The 14,393-nt window shown below is 46.6% G+C and overlaps 1 protein-coding gene across 2 annotated transcripts in view; it reads right to left on the bottom strand.

Annotated features, from left to right (window-relative positions):
- Positions 1 to 12,360, bottom strand: part of RCAN1 (regulator of calcineurin 1) — a 98,651-nt gene extending 86,291 nt beyond the window's left edge. Inside the window, exon 1 of one of the 2 annotated variants that reach the window (XM_032174136.2) lies at positions 11,980 to 12,360. In XM_032174136.2, coding sequence (XP_032030027.1) covers positions 11,980 to 12,222 — 243 coding nt within the window. In that variant the 5' untranslated portion in view covers positions 12,223 to 12,360. Of the gene's footprint in view, positions 1 to 11,497; positions 11,704 to 11,979 lie in introns of those variants that run through there. The other variant, XM_032174138.2, reaches the window with a different exon arrangement.
- Between the last annotated feature and the right edge of the window lie 2,033 nt (positions 12,361 to 14,393).

Below are 14,393 nucleotides of genomic sequence, written 5' to 3'. Positions count from 1 at the left end.
GTCACTACTTGACCAGAGTGGTGGTAATTCTGGAATCATCCGGGTGACCTGCCTACCAGCAAAAGCTTTTCCTTCTTAATCTACTGAGTAACCTAATATCTGAAGCCCGCTCAGAAAATTCCCATTATCTCTGAAATAAAATGTTTTCATCTGAGTTCTCTCTCTGTATTTCTTTATGCTGATATTTTCATATTTCATATTCTTTTCATAATAATGCTGATAATTTCAGTCATCTTCAGGAGGAGGGTCATTCCTTTCAAAAGTCTCCCCTTCAAGTGAGCACGTTCCCCTATTTGCATTCTAAACAAAGGGGGCAGCATCTCCCAGCAGCAGGGAATAGGTCCACTCAGGAAGCGGCTTTCTCACCTGCACGGTTTCTGCTGGAGGGAGAGGGGTGTCTCTCCACTTGAAAGGTTCAATTACACACTTATCTTTATAATAATAGCTTCTCTGCAGCACAAGGCATGACTTCTCCCTTCCGAAAGTGCACTTTGCCTTTGATGCCTGCAATAATGTGTAAGTCAACCAGCAAGCTCCACTGCAGAACACACATGAAGTTACTGCCCCCCAGCGGCGACCGCTGGTCTTTGAACAGCATTGGACTAGCCCTCGGTGTGCAAAGCTCTCCCGCCCCTCCACAAGCTGGAGACTGCTCTCTGGCAGCCCCCTACCTGGGACCTGGGGACAGCCTTCCCTGGCAATGTTACCGGGTACCCCGTTCCAGCTGGCCTGGAATCCCGAAGTCCTCCCGGTTTGTATGCTCCGGGTTCTTTTGGATGGCGCTGGGAAACGGGAGAACATTATTCATTGGAGAATTAAGTGGGCAGAGTAAAACCAACAGGCTGCAAGAAAAAAAGACCTGCTTTTGAGTTTTGCCAATATCTATTGAGCACCCTTGAGGACATTTTGTCACCCTTCTCAGCACGAATTTCTCACTGAAGAGATGAAAGGCACAGCCTTGGAAGAACCTTCCGGTCCCAGGACTTCGAGAACCCCAGAGTCGGATATCCAGTTACCCCGGGATTCCACAGTGCTTATTATTTTTATTAAGGGTGAAGAAGTCTCCTTCATCTATGAAATGGGTAAATAATAGTATATATCTTAGAAGGTTGTAAGAAGGATTCAAAGAGATGATGTACCTAAAATATCTGGCACAAGTGGTAAGTGCTAAGTAAATAGGGGACCTATAATTGATTGTAAGTATAATTGATTGTAAGTGCTAAGTGAATAGGGGACCCATAATTATAATTTATCACTTAAGCTTCAGAGTGGGAGAGGGTGCGACTAATGATTTTACTTGGATGACAGGCATAAGCAAGGATGGACAAAGTGGGATGAGACATGTCACCTTATCAATAATTGCTATCATGACATTTGGAAAAGTCTTTAATGTTGACAGATGTTTTGAGAAACATTTTACTCAAGTGATCTGTCATTGTGAGGCTACTTTTGGCAAATCTTCAAGCAGTAACTGGACAGAATCTGTCTTGGGGTCACTTTTTTTTTTCTTTTTGAGACACAGCTCACTCTGTTGTCCAGACTGAAGTGCAGTGGCACAACCTTGGCTCACTGCAATCTCCGCCTCCCGGGTTCAAGCGATTCTCCTGCCTCAGCCTCCCGAGTACCTAGGATTATAGGCGCCCACCACTACGCCCAGCTAATTTTTGTATTTTTTTAACAGAGACGGGGTTTTGCCATGTTGGCCAGGCTGGTCTTGAACTCCTGACCTCAGGTGATCTGCCTGCCTCAGCCTCCCGAAGTGCTGGAATTACAGGGATAAGCCACAGCATCCGGCCATCTTGGGGTCATTTAAATCATCCCTGACACAGGGGTCATCTCAGATCAGTACGGTATATGTTTCCAAGACCAATTAAAGACACAAAGTTTAAGTGACTGAAATGTACCTCCTCTCTAGCCACATGCTGGACAAAACAGGGTACGGGTGGAAGCCAGAGAAGCTGTTGGAAGAGAACTAGAGTCACACTGAGGAAATGCTCTTTTGGAGCAGATTCCTACTTGCAAAAGTGTGATTTACCTTATAAGGGTGCGGGGAATGAGAGGCAAGTGGGCTGTGAGTTCCATGAAGGGAGAGGTGGTGTTCGTCATTCGCCAAGATCGGTCTAGGGCTGTGCCCTCCTTACAGTGGGGAAGTGGGCTGCCAGCCTGGGGCCCCACAGCTGGTTTTGCAACCAGCACAGTGCTCAGAACATAGATGGCACCCAAAAGGTATTTGCTGAATAAATGAATGAATGAATGCAATGATGGAGCCAGGATTCAACTCTGGGTCTGCCTGGTGCCAGTGTCCAGGCACTGCCTTCCACCTGAGCACCAGGGTGCCACCTGCCTGGCACGCCATCGGCATGCATAAACATCCAATACATATATGTGATAGTTAATATTGTCAACTTGATTGAATTGAAGGATGCAAAGTATTGTTCCTGAATGTGTCTGTGAGGGTGTTGCCAAAGGAGATTAACATTTGAGTCAGTGGACTGGGAAAGGCAGACCCACCCTCTATCTGTGTGGGCACCATCTAATCAGCTGCCAGAATAAAAGCAGGCAGAAGAATGTGAAAAGACTAGACTGGCTTAGCCTCTCAGCCTACATCTTTCTCCTGTGGTGGATGCTTCCTGCTCTCAAACATTAGACTCCTGGTTCTTCAGCTTTGGGACTCAGACTGGCTTCCTTGCTCCTCAGCTTGTAGACAGCCTATTGTCGGACCTCACCTTGGGATTGTGTGAGTCAATACTCCTTAATAAACTCCCTTTTAACTCCCCTTTATATATATCGATCTATCCTATTAGTTCTGTCCCTCTAGAGAACCCTAATATAATATAAATACATGATTGAAAGAATGAAGAGTCATAACTCATGTGAATCTCCGTTTCCCATAGGTAAAAATACTCTCTTCACAGAGCTGTCCTAGGATTGAAATGAGATGTGAAAGATATATGAAAAATTCACTCGCATTAATGCCATGCTTTAAGATGATGAGCAGCAGCCGGGTGGAGTGGCTCACACCTGTAATCCCAGCACTTTGGGAGGCTGACGCAGGTAGATCACAAGGTCAGGAGTTCGAGACCAACCTGGCCAACATGGTGAAACCCCGTCTCTACTAAAAATACAAAAATTAGCCAGGCATGGTGGCAGGTGCCTGTAATCCCAGCTACTCAGGAGGCCAAGGCAGGACAATCACTTGAACCCAGAAGGCAGAGGTTGCAGTGAGCCGAGATCGTGCCATTGTACTCCAGCCTGGGCAACAGAGCAAGACTCGGTCTCAAAAAAAAATTTAAAAAAAGATGATGAGCAGCACAGGCTTTAGAGTTAGCTGAAACTGGGTTTGAGTCTAGGGATCAACAGTTCCTTACCTATGTGACCTCAGACAGGCTACTTGGCCTCAGATTCCTCTTCTGTAGAATGGGGATGATAACAGTACCTATGCCATAGGGTTCTTGTAAAGATAAAATGATATGTATTGTGGAGTCCTGATAAGTAAACAACAATGAGAAAGGGGCCCCATATGGGAGAGAACAATGAACAGTAATTCTGAGAAATGGCTAATCACAAACAACCCCCCGGGCACAGTGACCTTTTTCAGCACATAGCCCCCTCCAGCACAACCCTATAAAACTTCCTTCCAGCCTCTGCCGCTCGGCAGACAGCCCCTTCTCTGCTGTGCTGCCTGTTACACCCTTGCAACATATTTTTATACTTTCTCTAATAAATCTGGCTTTCTTTACCTGCAACTGTCTTGGTAAATTCCTTTACTGCCTGTGACACTGGCCCCAGCTAGGTGCACCCGTGACATGTATTACATAAATAGGGTACTTAATATATAAAATAAAGCACTTCATATTAATGAATAGAAACTATTTTATTATCTTTAAAATAAAGCACAAAGATTAACAAAAATTAAAGGTGATTATTACGGACTAAATGCTTGCATCCCCCAAGTCCAGATGCGGAAGCCCTAATCCCCAGTGTGGCTTTATTTGGAGATAAGGCCTCTAAGGAAGTAATTAGGCTAAAGGAGGTCAGAAGGGTGGGGCCCTAATATAATAGGATTAGTGCTCTTATAAGAAGAGACACCAGAGAGCTTGCTCCTCTCTCCACACGCTGAGGAAAGACCACGTAGTGGCACAGGGAGAAGGGGGCCATCTGTAGCCCAGAGGAGCGGCCTCACCAGAAACGGACCATGCTGGGACCTCAACCTCAGACTTGCAGCCTCCAGAACTGTGGGAAATACATTTCTGTTGCTCAAGCCTCCTAGTCTGTGTTTTTTGTTATGGCAGCCTGAGAAGATTAATAATACAGTGATAAAATAAGACATGCTGTTGTTATGTTGAGGAACTTTCTGAATTAAATAACATTTTTGTCTCTTAATCGTGAATTCAGGCCGACCTCAAATACTTCTTTCTTTGGCATTAATTATGATTGCACATGGGAGTTTCATGCGGCACCTGCTGAAATTAGTAACAAAAGGAAAAGTACTAGACCTTTCCAAGTTATAAAAGGTTCAGCTTCCCGAGTTCTTTGTTCAGAAATATGGTGGATGACTGCTCTTGATACTTAGAATCTTAGTAACCTACCTATAGTCCTCTCAATGAATTGTTCCATGTTAAACTGTAGCAGCTAAAACTGTATTCTTTATGGAGCTGAAGCTAAAAAGAAAAAAATCAGATTAGAAAAAAATCCTCTTTTTTTCCTCCAAATACGTCTTTTTAATAATGTCAGGGATCCGTTTGGATTTGCTCCCCCACCTTTTTTTTTTTTTTGAGACAGAGTCTTGCTCTGTATCCCAGGCTGGAGTGCAGTGGCGTGATCTCAGCTCACTGCAAACTCTGCCTCCAGGGTTCAAGTGATGAAATCTTAATATGCATTTCTAAACACGGATTGCTCCACAGAAGTCAAAAAAGTTTACAAAGAAAAAAGTGTGCTAATGAATATCTATCTGTGGTAGGCAGCCTATAGCAGGGGTCGACAACCTGCGGACCACAGACCAGTGCCAGTCCATGGCCTGTTAGGAAGCAGGCCGCACAGCAGGAGTGAGCAGTGGGTGAGCCAGCAAAGCTTCATCTGTATTTACAGCCACTGCTCATCACGCACATTACTGCCTGAGCTCTAGCGGCAGCAGAGTCCCATAGGAGCATGAACCCTATTGTGAACTGTGCATGGGAGGGATCTGGGTTGCCCACTCCTTATGAGAATCTAATGCCTGATGATCTGTCACTGTCTCCCATCACCCCCAGATGGGACCATCTAATTGCAGGAAAACAAGCTTAGGGCTTCTACTAATTCTACATTATGGTGAGTTGTATAATTATTTTATTATATAATAATAGAACTAAAGTACACAGTAAAGGTAATGCACTTGAATTATCCTGAAACTAGCTCCCTGCCCCCGGTCTGTAGAAAAACTGTCTTCCATGAAACTGGTCCCTGGTGCCAAAAATGTTGGGCACCACTGGCCTACAGGATGGCCCCCAGGTATCCCCACGTCCTGGTATTCACACCCTTTTGTAATTCCCTCTCCCTGAGTGAGATTTGCACTTACTGACTTGCTTCTCAGGAATAGAATACAGCGAAAGTGATGGGATATCACTGAGATTAGGCTACAAAAAGATGGTGGATCCCATTCCATCTGGCTTGCTCTGAGGGAAGCCTGCTGCCATGCTGCAAGATACCCTATGGAGAGGGTGCAGCAGCCCCCACACAAGTGAGCCTGGCAGTAGATACCACTCTTTCAGTTCAGCCTTCGGATGAAACCACAGCTGATATTTTATTGCAGCCTTGGGAGAGACTCTGAGGCAGGGGCACCAGGCTAAGCCATCCCTGAATTTCTGACCCACAGACACTGTGACATAATTAACATTTACTATTTAAGCCACTAAGTATTGAGTTCGTTTGTTACACGGCAGTAGGTAACTAATACACAAACCTATATTCTATATACAGAGACCCAATCACTCTGACAGGCATTTTATGTGAATCATAAAATGTAAGCACTATCAACAGCCCTATTTACAGGCAGGGAAACTAAGGCATTGGTAGGATAAATAGCTTCCCAGAGTCACACTGCATAAGTGGGAAAGGCATGCTTAAGACCCATAGCCTTAACCAGTATGCTTCCCAGCCTTCTCATGTGGACTTCACTGGGGAATGTGAGCATATTAAACCCAATTAAATCTTCAGAGGTGAAAATAAATAAAACAACCCTACCCCAACTATATCAAATATAGTAAAGAATTTCTACGATGACTGAAATTTACACAACATGAAGCCAACCCTTTCCTCAACGTCAAAGTTTGAGTTAAGGTGATTAATATTCTCCTGATGTTACACTTTGAAAATGTTTCTGTTTTTCCCAAGAAGAGACATTTTTACTTTCTACTGCCATGGTATAACCTCCTAATGCTCAGAGATCATGGCAGAGTGATCGGCTGCGTCTCATCAGCATTCTCATGCTTTGATGGTGACTAGTATTTACAAAGGAAAAAATTGTCCCTCACAGCTGAACTGTATGTGAAATGACTGGCACTTCCTCAGCATCCTTGAGATGAGTCCTAATGATTCTGCGTAGACAATGTACACCCAGGGTCTACCCATCCCACACATGCTGATGTGTGCACAGTCACTATTACTGTACCAGGAGTGATGCGTTCTCAGACCTGTGCAAACAGGCCCCTCGGTGATATGTATGAAAATGAGTGGATCACATTTTTTTTAAAAGGAGAGAAACAAAGAGACAAAGAATATAGCCTGAAATATAAACATTAGAACCAACAGCCCCTGCCTTAGCTATTCTGCTCTAGCACAAAGCCTATTTTTTGTTCCTTTATGTAATTGTCCTGAGGCTGGAAAAGCCTGAAGTTGCAGGCAGTAACATTTAAAGCTATTGCTACAGAAGAAAAAATGCTGTAAGTAATGAAGGTGACAGCAGATTGAGCTGACAGGGGAACCAAGCACTTGTTAGGGGGTGGAGTGGTGAGGAGGATTTAAAGCAGCTCTGGATGTGAAAAACATCTGATTTTAGAGTCAGAAATCCTAAAATTAGAGAAATAGTGGATAACTGAAAATAAACTTCGCACATATGTAACATGTAGCTTTCAAAAATGTAAAACATTCTGAACCTTCCCAAATAAATTAAACTCCATACCATATTGGAGATAAGATCATTTAAGGGGAAATTTTATTCATAATTTAAATCTGAGAAACCGCATGCCTCACCCTCACACTAGGGTGAAAAGTGAAAATGGCCTAAAACTGCCTGGATTTTCCAGTGCAATAGAACCCAACTGTTACTCTCCTGCTAGGATGTCACATTTTACAATATGCTACAACAGACTGCCTTGGAAGAGGAACAGGCAGAAACGCAGCCAAGTATATACAGCCTCAGGAGTGGAAACTATGTACATCAGCAGGGCCACCTTAGGTCCTCAAAACACTGCAATCATCAAATCGCTTTCGAGTGATGTCCTGCGACCAGAAAACAAGTTTTTGGAGGCCAAGTGCGTGATCTGCCGTTTGGGTGGAGAGTGAGCAGCACCCATTAAGGCGAAGGGAGGTAACCTAAGGTTAAACCAAATGCCCCATCTCCTGGTCTGCGGGCGCCAGTAACCCTGCCTGCAGGCCACAGGGTCAAACAACACTCAGAGAAGGAAGCCTGCAGACCAAGGGCCTGGCTCCCAGTTCAGGAAATCAAGGTACAGAAAGGGTAAGTCAACTAGCTAGAAGTGGAGCTTCATCAAATTTTCAGTGATCTTTTCAAGATATAACGATGCCTCTGGTCAGGCCAAACCCGGACTTCAGACAATGGTTCGCAACCTCAACTAACAATTAGAATCACCTGGGGAGCTTTCCAGGCCATTCCCAGCCCCTGAGATTGGAATGGGTTTGGAGTGGCCTGGAAAAGGGAATTTTTCAAAGCTCCCTAGAGATTCTGACGTGCAGCTAAGGTTGGGAGCACTGCTCAAAGGTCTCTATTCACATGAAGAATGGAAGGATGTCACTTCTACTCCTTTCATGCTGATCTGAATATTTTGTTATTAAAAGAAAGTCATGACAGCACTACATCTATCACAAATCTTAGGTGAGTTTTTTTTTTGTTTTTTTTTTTTTTAGGTAAGTTTACTCAAGAGAAAAGAGTAAATTTTTCTATGCTTTTCTGACTTAGCCTTCAGGCAAAGCTCTATGAATCAAATATACATTCATATTTCGGACAACTGAAAAAAGGGTATTTGTTTCCATTAGTATACGGAACTATATTCACTGCTTGGAAGTGAACAGAATATTATCTGAGAACTCTTAAATTCCTGGTCAGCTTGATGACAACTGAACAAACTCTTTTTCCAGGGAACCAACTAACCATTTTCAGCAATTCAAAGCACATGTAATTACTGGTTCAAAGCATTTTGAATTGCTTTGCTTTTCTAAATAGAAAAGAAAAAAAGACTCAAAAAAGAGTACTAGAATGGAATATGTTCATCAAATATTTGTACAAACAGAAAACAATCATATTTTAATAAAAGTTTTCATTCATCTGTAACAGTGTGGATCTCTCTAATACATTTAATTAACAAACTCATTATATAGTATTTACAATATTGATACTGAGCCAGCCAACGAAAACAAATCTTACATATTAGGCCAAGCAATTATAGTTACAAAACAGCTTCTGACATAAATTTTCAAATGAATTGCAGTTCAGGTTAATTTGTTTTCTTTCTTTTAAGACTAAGCTTAGAGAATCATGTGACTATATGTAAAGAAGTTTGATCCAGTCTTTTTTCCTCACACCATCACTCTCCAGATCCAACAGACTGGCTAAGGAGGGGACGGCCAGACCCCCAGGGACTTTTGTCAGTATTGCAGTTAATGATCTGTTTACACAAAGGGAGATACCACCAACCTAAAGTAGATTTACATTTACATTACATCGTCCAAAGGTGACACCCCAGTCTTAACAGTAAGGCTGCTGCACTGAAACCTCAGAAACTACATATTCCCACCCAGAAGGATGGTTTCGGCTAAATGAGAAATGGTCCACTTGCTGGAAGGCTTACCAAGGACCCGCTGTGACTTTAGCTCTTGGGTTGCCCACTGCATAGAGCTATTTGCCTTTGGAGACTGGGACTCCCTTAGCCCAGCTGGTTTTTGGGTTTTCACTGATTACTGTACATCTTACAGGACCCTAGAATTGGACACTAGTGCACAACCCTCCCTCATCCCCATTCTGAAGCTCCAGATTCTCCAAATGGAGAGAAGAGGCTCAGATGGAGGCTCTGCCCCTTCCTCCATCTCCAATACCACCATGCTAGTCCCATTCCCTTCCTACCTCCCCTGGATGATGGCAACAGCCTCCTAGCAGGTCTCCTTGCTTCCTCTCTAGCCCACCCAGTTTCCCTCCTGAAAGCCATTCTCCACCAAGATGTGCAGTTAGAATCACACCTGAATCCTTACCATGGCCCCAGGGGGATGTTTTCTGGCTGCTTATCCAACCTCAGCCACCACTCGCCTCTATGTCTCTCATGCAACCCTTCATGTCCTTTAAATACAAGGAGTTCACCCTGCACTGGAGCTTCTGCATCTGCTAGTCCCTCTGCCGGGATGCCGGCCACACAAACACCTCCCCAGCAAGCTTCTTCCTGTCAGCCTGGTCCAGGCTGTGCAGAGGCCTCCCTGGGCCACTCCATCTAAAGTGGCTCCCTACTAACTCCTCTGTGTAAGTCCCCTTTATCCACACTGTCCCCAGAGCCATTATCTACCCTTCTGTGGGCCCTGAAAGGATGACCCAACCTATGGACTCCACTGCTGGGGCTCCCTTGCCTCCTGGCTGTCCTTTGAGTTCTGCCAATGAAATCAGAAGCCTGACAATTTCTTCGCTGCCTGCACCCTGCCTTAGCATCTTAACTCCACACCTTCAAGTCTACAGCTCCTGGCAGGCAGGTCCTCCCCTAGGTTTCCAGCCACGTGACTTCTCCCCCAGCTCCAGCTTCCAGCTGTTGCTCATGGCTGCAGGCCTGGACATCCCTTGTTAGTTCCCTCAGGCCTGCCCCAATTCACCAGCTCTTCAACAAAACCTTCTGAACCCCCACAGCATTAGGACCTGATCACTCTAACCAAGCCCCCTCCCCTTGCTCTCTATCCACCTGTTTCAGTCTCTTCATTGCATTTATCACTATCCGAAATTATCTTGTTCACTTGCCTTTTTGCTATTGTCTATCTCCCCCTCAACCACTGGATCCTAAGCTCCATGAAAGCAGGGAGCTTGAAATGTTCCCCGCTTTATCCTCTGGGCCTAAACCAGTGGCTGGAACACAGTAAGCACTCAATAGACAGCAAAGCCTGAATGAACCAATGCTACATTGTCTCTGCTCAAAATATCACCGTATCAGTAAGACCTTCCCTGATCATCTTATGGAAAACAGCAATCTCCCCTCCTCTCCCAGATCTCCACTCCCTCCTCCTGCCCTCCAAGTCTTACTTTTTCCTATAGCATCATTACTTTCTGATACATTTGATATTTCTTTATTGCTTGTTTCCCTTCCAAAAAATGTCAGCCCTGGAGGCAGAAATGCTATTTTATTTACTGATGTAGCCTCAGAGCCTAGGACAGTACCTATCCCGTAGCAAAGTCTCAATAAATATTTGTTAAAACGAATAGCTAGCGAAGTGGGCAAACTTTCATATAACACGATTTCAGGATTGTATCCAACACTGGAAAAAATTGTCTCCAACACTGCAAGTAAGTGCCGTCTTACATGACTTGACCTTGTTCTAGCAGAAACACAGCCTAGAACTCCTAAGGAAAAGGTCTGAAATGCTGGCTAGCGCTTAGTTTATATGGAGAGGAAAAGGTTTCAGAGGAAGATCAATCGGTAAGACCCTGAGTTCCTGACGATTGCTGCTCTAGAAAGCATGCCTGGAAGCTAACCTAAGCGCACGGCCATTGTAATTCCTTTCAGAAAGTAAGTGAACATATAAATTATAAATAAACGACACTTACGCACACCATTCTGTTTCACAGTGGTGTTGTATTGGCAGCAGCCTTCAACTATAGTTCATTGACAGCATTTGTGGACCCACAGCCAAGCGCTGAAAGCACTGCTTTTTTTGACAGCTGCTCTCCTAATGGGGCATCTCTCAAAGACCAGTTTCATTCTGCGACGCCCACGTTGTCCACATTTTATTCTGCACAATAACTGCAGATTTGAAATAAATTCCTCCTCCCCGCCACCATTATTGATTACTCATACCTGCCCCTCACCCTCCAAAGTGTCTAAATTGTGTAGATTTTGCGGGGGGGGGGGGGAGGCGGGGGAGGGAGTCGACTCTCCATGTACTGGGTGTCCCTGATGGCGGCAAGCCACACCTTCACACAAGGGGGCAAGGTTCTTGACTAAATATCCTAAAGGTCTGAAAGACGGTCCCCTTTCCCCCAACACAATTCCACCAAAACTGGCCAGCCGCGGGCTAATGAGCAACCACGGATCCTCACCCAAACATTGGCTTTTCTTCCAACAGTGCAGATTGGGAATGCAGGGACGTCGTCCTATTTATGAACACTGAGTCACGTCGCCGCTCAACGTCTGTTTCCTCCTCCCTAGGAATGAGGTGACCCCCTCCTCCAGCGAGTAAATGCGGAGCGATGGCGAGAGCTCAGGGGGCGGCGGCGCTGGTCCGCCTTGGGGAGCGAATTCACCCCCCTGGTCGCACCAGCCTGGGCGCACACCGAGGCCGGGGCGAGACTGTGTGACCCTGCGGTGAGCTCCGCGCGACCCGGGGGTGCTAGGGGACCGGGACCCTCGGGGCGCCGCCCCCACGCCCCGGCCCTGAGGGGTCCGCGGCCGGGCGGCCCGGGGAGCGTCGCTGCCTCCCCGCCCCGCGCGCGGCCGGGACTGGGCGCTGCGACCCGCGCCGCCTCCTCGGGCAACAAGTGTCCGCCCTCCGCCCCGACGGCCCGCCCGGCGCGGCCCTCACCCGGCACAGGCCGTCCACGAACACGCGCGGGTCCAGGTGGCAGGCGATGGTGGCGCTGGGCAGGTCCTGCAGGTCCACCTCCTCCATCTCGCAGTCAATGAAGCTCCAGTCGCCGCCGCCCTCGTCCGCCTCGGCCGCCCCCGAGAGGGGCGCGAAGGGCCGCAGCGTCACCCCGGGCCGCGCTCGCGCCTCGGCCGCCTCCGCTGCCGCCCCGAGCCGGGGCCCGGCCACGCCGTCCTCCATCCCCGCGCCCGCGCGCCCCTGTGCGCCCCAGAGGGCTGCGCCGGGCTTGCGCGCCGGAGCCTCACGCGCTCCCGTCCGCTCCCGGCCGGCGGCTCCGCGGTTAACCCTCTCGGGATCGCGCGGCGGCAGGCGGCGGGCTGTCACCAGGCTCCCAGCGACACGGGCTCCCAGCGCCGGCCCCGCCCGTCACCGTTCCGCGCAGGAGGGGCAGAAACCCGGCGTGGCGCCCGCCCGCCCAGCGCCTAGGGCCGGCCACCGGCCGATCCAACGGTGGCCCCTTTAAGGCCGGCGCCGGTTGGGTTATTGTACCCCGCCCTTCCAGGAGACGGGGCCAATAAAGGAACGGAATTCTCTTCACGTGACCCTCCTTCTGCCGCCCGAAGCCCGAAGCCTCAGAGCGGCCATGTTGGTTAGGGGCAAAGTCCTCGTCGCCAGTTCCGCTTTTCTGACAGCTGGTGCCAGCTGAAGGGCGCCGGGCAGAGTCCTCGTCTCTTGGGCCCTTGGGGTGATAACTGGGGAAGCAACGTTTTTGTGGTTCCCATGCGGGGACGTTTTGAAGCACGGGGCCCACTTTTGGGAATTTAAGCAAGACATAGTCTCCCTGTGGCTCTGTGGCCACTGGCAAGTGATTAGATGCTTACCGTATATTATCACATATAGTCGCAATAAAGACTGAACTAGACCATGATAACAATGCCTTACTTTTCTATTTCAGCGTATTAGTCACTCTACCATTGTGAAAATTTATGTAATTAGAAGTAAATTTTCTGAATTACCACTATATGCTATGTACAATAGGACATAACGAAAGAATTAAGAGATCATCCCTTTGGGGAATAGCGGAAAAATAGAGGACCTCAAGTGAGCAGACGTGTCTCTTCCTGAAAAATAGAATTCTTTTTTTGGACAGTATGATACAGTGAGAACTTGGCTCTGAATTTCAGCTTTGCTTTTTAACTACTTGGACAAATAAGCTGAATCTCAGTTTCCTCATCTGAAAAAATGAGGAAATATTACTAAGAATTCAGTAAGTGCTTAACAAATGGTAGCTGTTTATGCCCTGGGTTTTTTGGAGGTTGTGAAATTAGAGTTATATTTTTTCTTAGAGTAGGCTTACTCTCTAGTTAGGAAGTGTTAGTAATTATAACAAAAAGTATATCTAACAGCTGAGATTTATTCAGAACTTGCCATGTGCACGGTTCTATGATTACTATTATCATAGTCTTAGGGCAGTTTGTGTCCTCAAGGAGCTAAACCCAAGAGGAGTAATAATACCCATGCAGAGATAACTCATAAAATAGAATATGATGTGAGGATGTGAAGAAATTGGAACCATCATACCGTGAAAGGGAAATATTGGGCCCCCAAAATCACTAAGGAAAACTAAAGCTGGAAGTTACTTAGGGCCAACCTGCCTCCCATTCCATTCAAAGTCACCCCTCTGCTCACCGAGACAGATGCATTTCACTGAGACAGATTTGCCTCCTTTAGAAAGACTAATCAGAAACTCAAAGAATGTAACCGTTTATCTATCTATCACCTATCTGTGACCTGGAAGCTCCCTCCTGCCTCCTGCCTTTGCAGTAGCCTTCCTGCCTTTACTTCAAGTTGTCCCGCCTCTCCAGACCAAACCAATGTACTGCTTACATATATTGATTGATGCCTCATGTCTCCCTAACATGTATAAAACCAAGCTGTGCCTTGATCACCTTGGGTACATATCCTCAGGACTTCCTGAGGCCTGTCATGGGCGTGCCCTCAACCTTGGCAAAATAAACTTTCTAAATTAATTGAGGCCTGTCTCAAATTTTCAAGGTTCACAATATATTGCTGATGGGCATGTAAAATGGCACAGCCACTTTGGAAAACAATTTGGCAATTCCTCAAAAAGTTCTATATAGAGTGACCATATGACCCAGCAATTCCTCTGCTAGGTATATACTTAAATGAAAACGGCCGGGAGCCGTGGCTCACACCTGTAATCCCAACACTTTGGGAGGCCGAGGCAGGCAGATCACCTGAGGTTGGGAGTTCCAGACCAGCCTGACCAACATGGAGAAACCCTGTCTCTACTAAAAATACAAAATTAACTGGGCGTGGTGGCACATGCCTGTAATCCCAGCTACTTGGGAGGCTGAGGCAGGAGAATCTTTTGAACCCGCGAGGCAGAG

The sequence above is a fragment of the Hylobates moloch genome, unplaced genomic scaffold (assembly GCF_009828535.3).
Source record: "Hylobates moloch isolate HMO894 unplaced genomic scaffold, HMol_V3 SCAFFOLD_14, whole genome shotgun sequence".
NCBI lineage: Eukaryota > Metazoa > Chordata > Mammalia > Primates > Hylobatidae > Hylobates > Hylobates moloch.
Note: the sequence above shows the minus strand (reverse complement) of the source record. Positions and strands in the feature narration are given on the sequence as shown.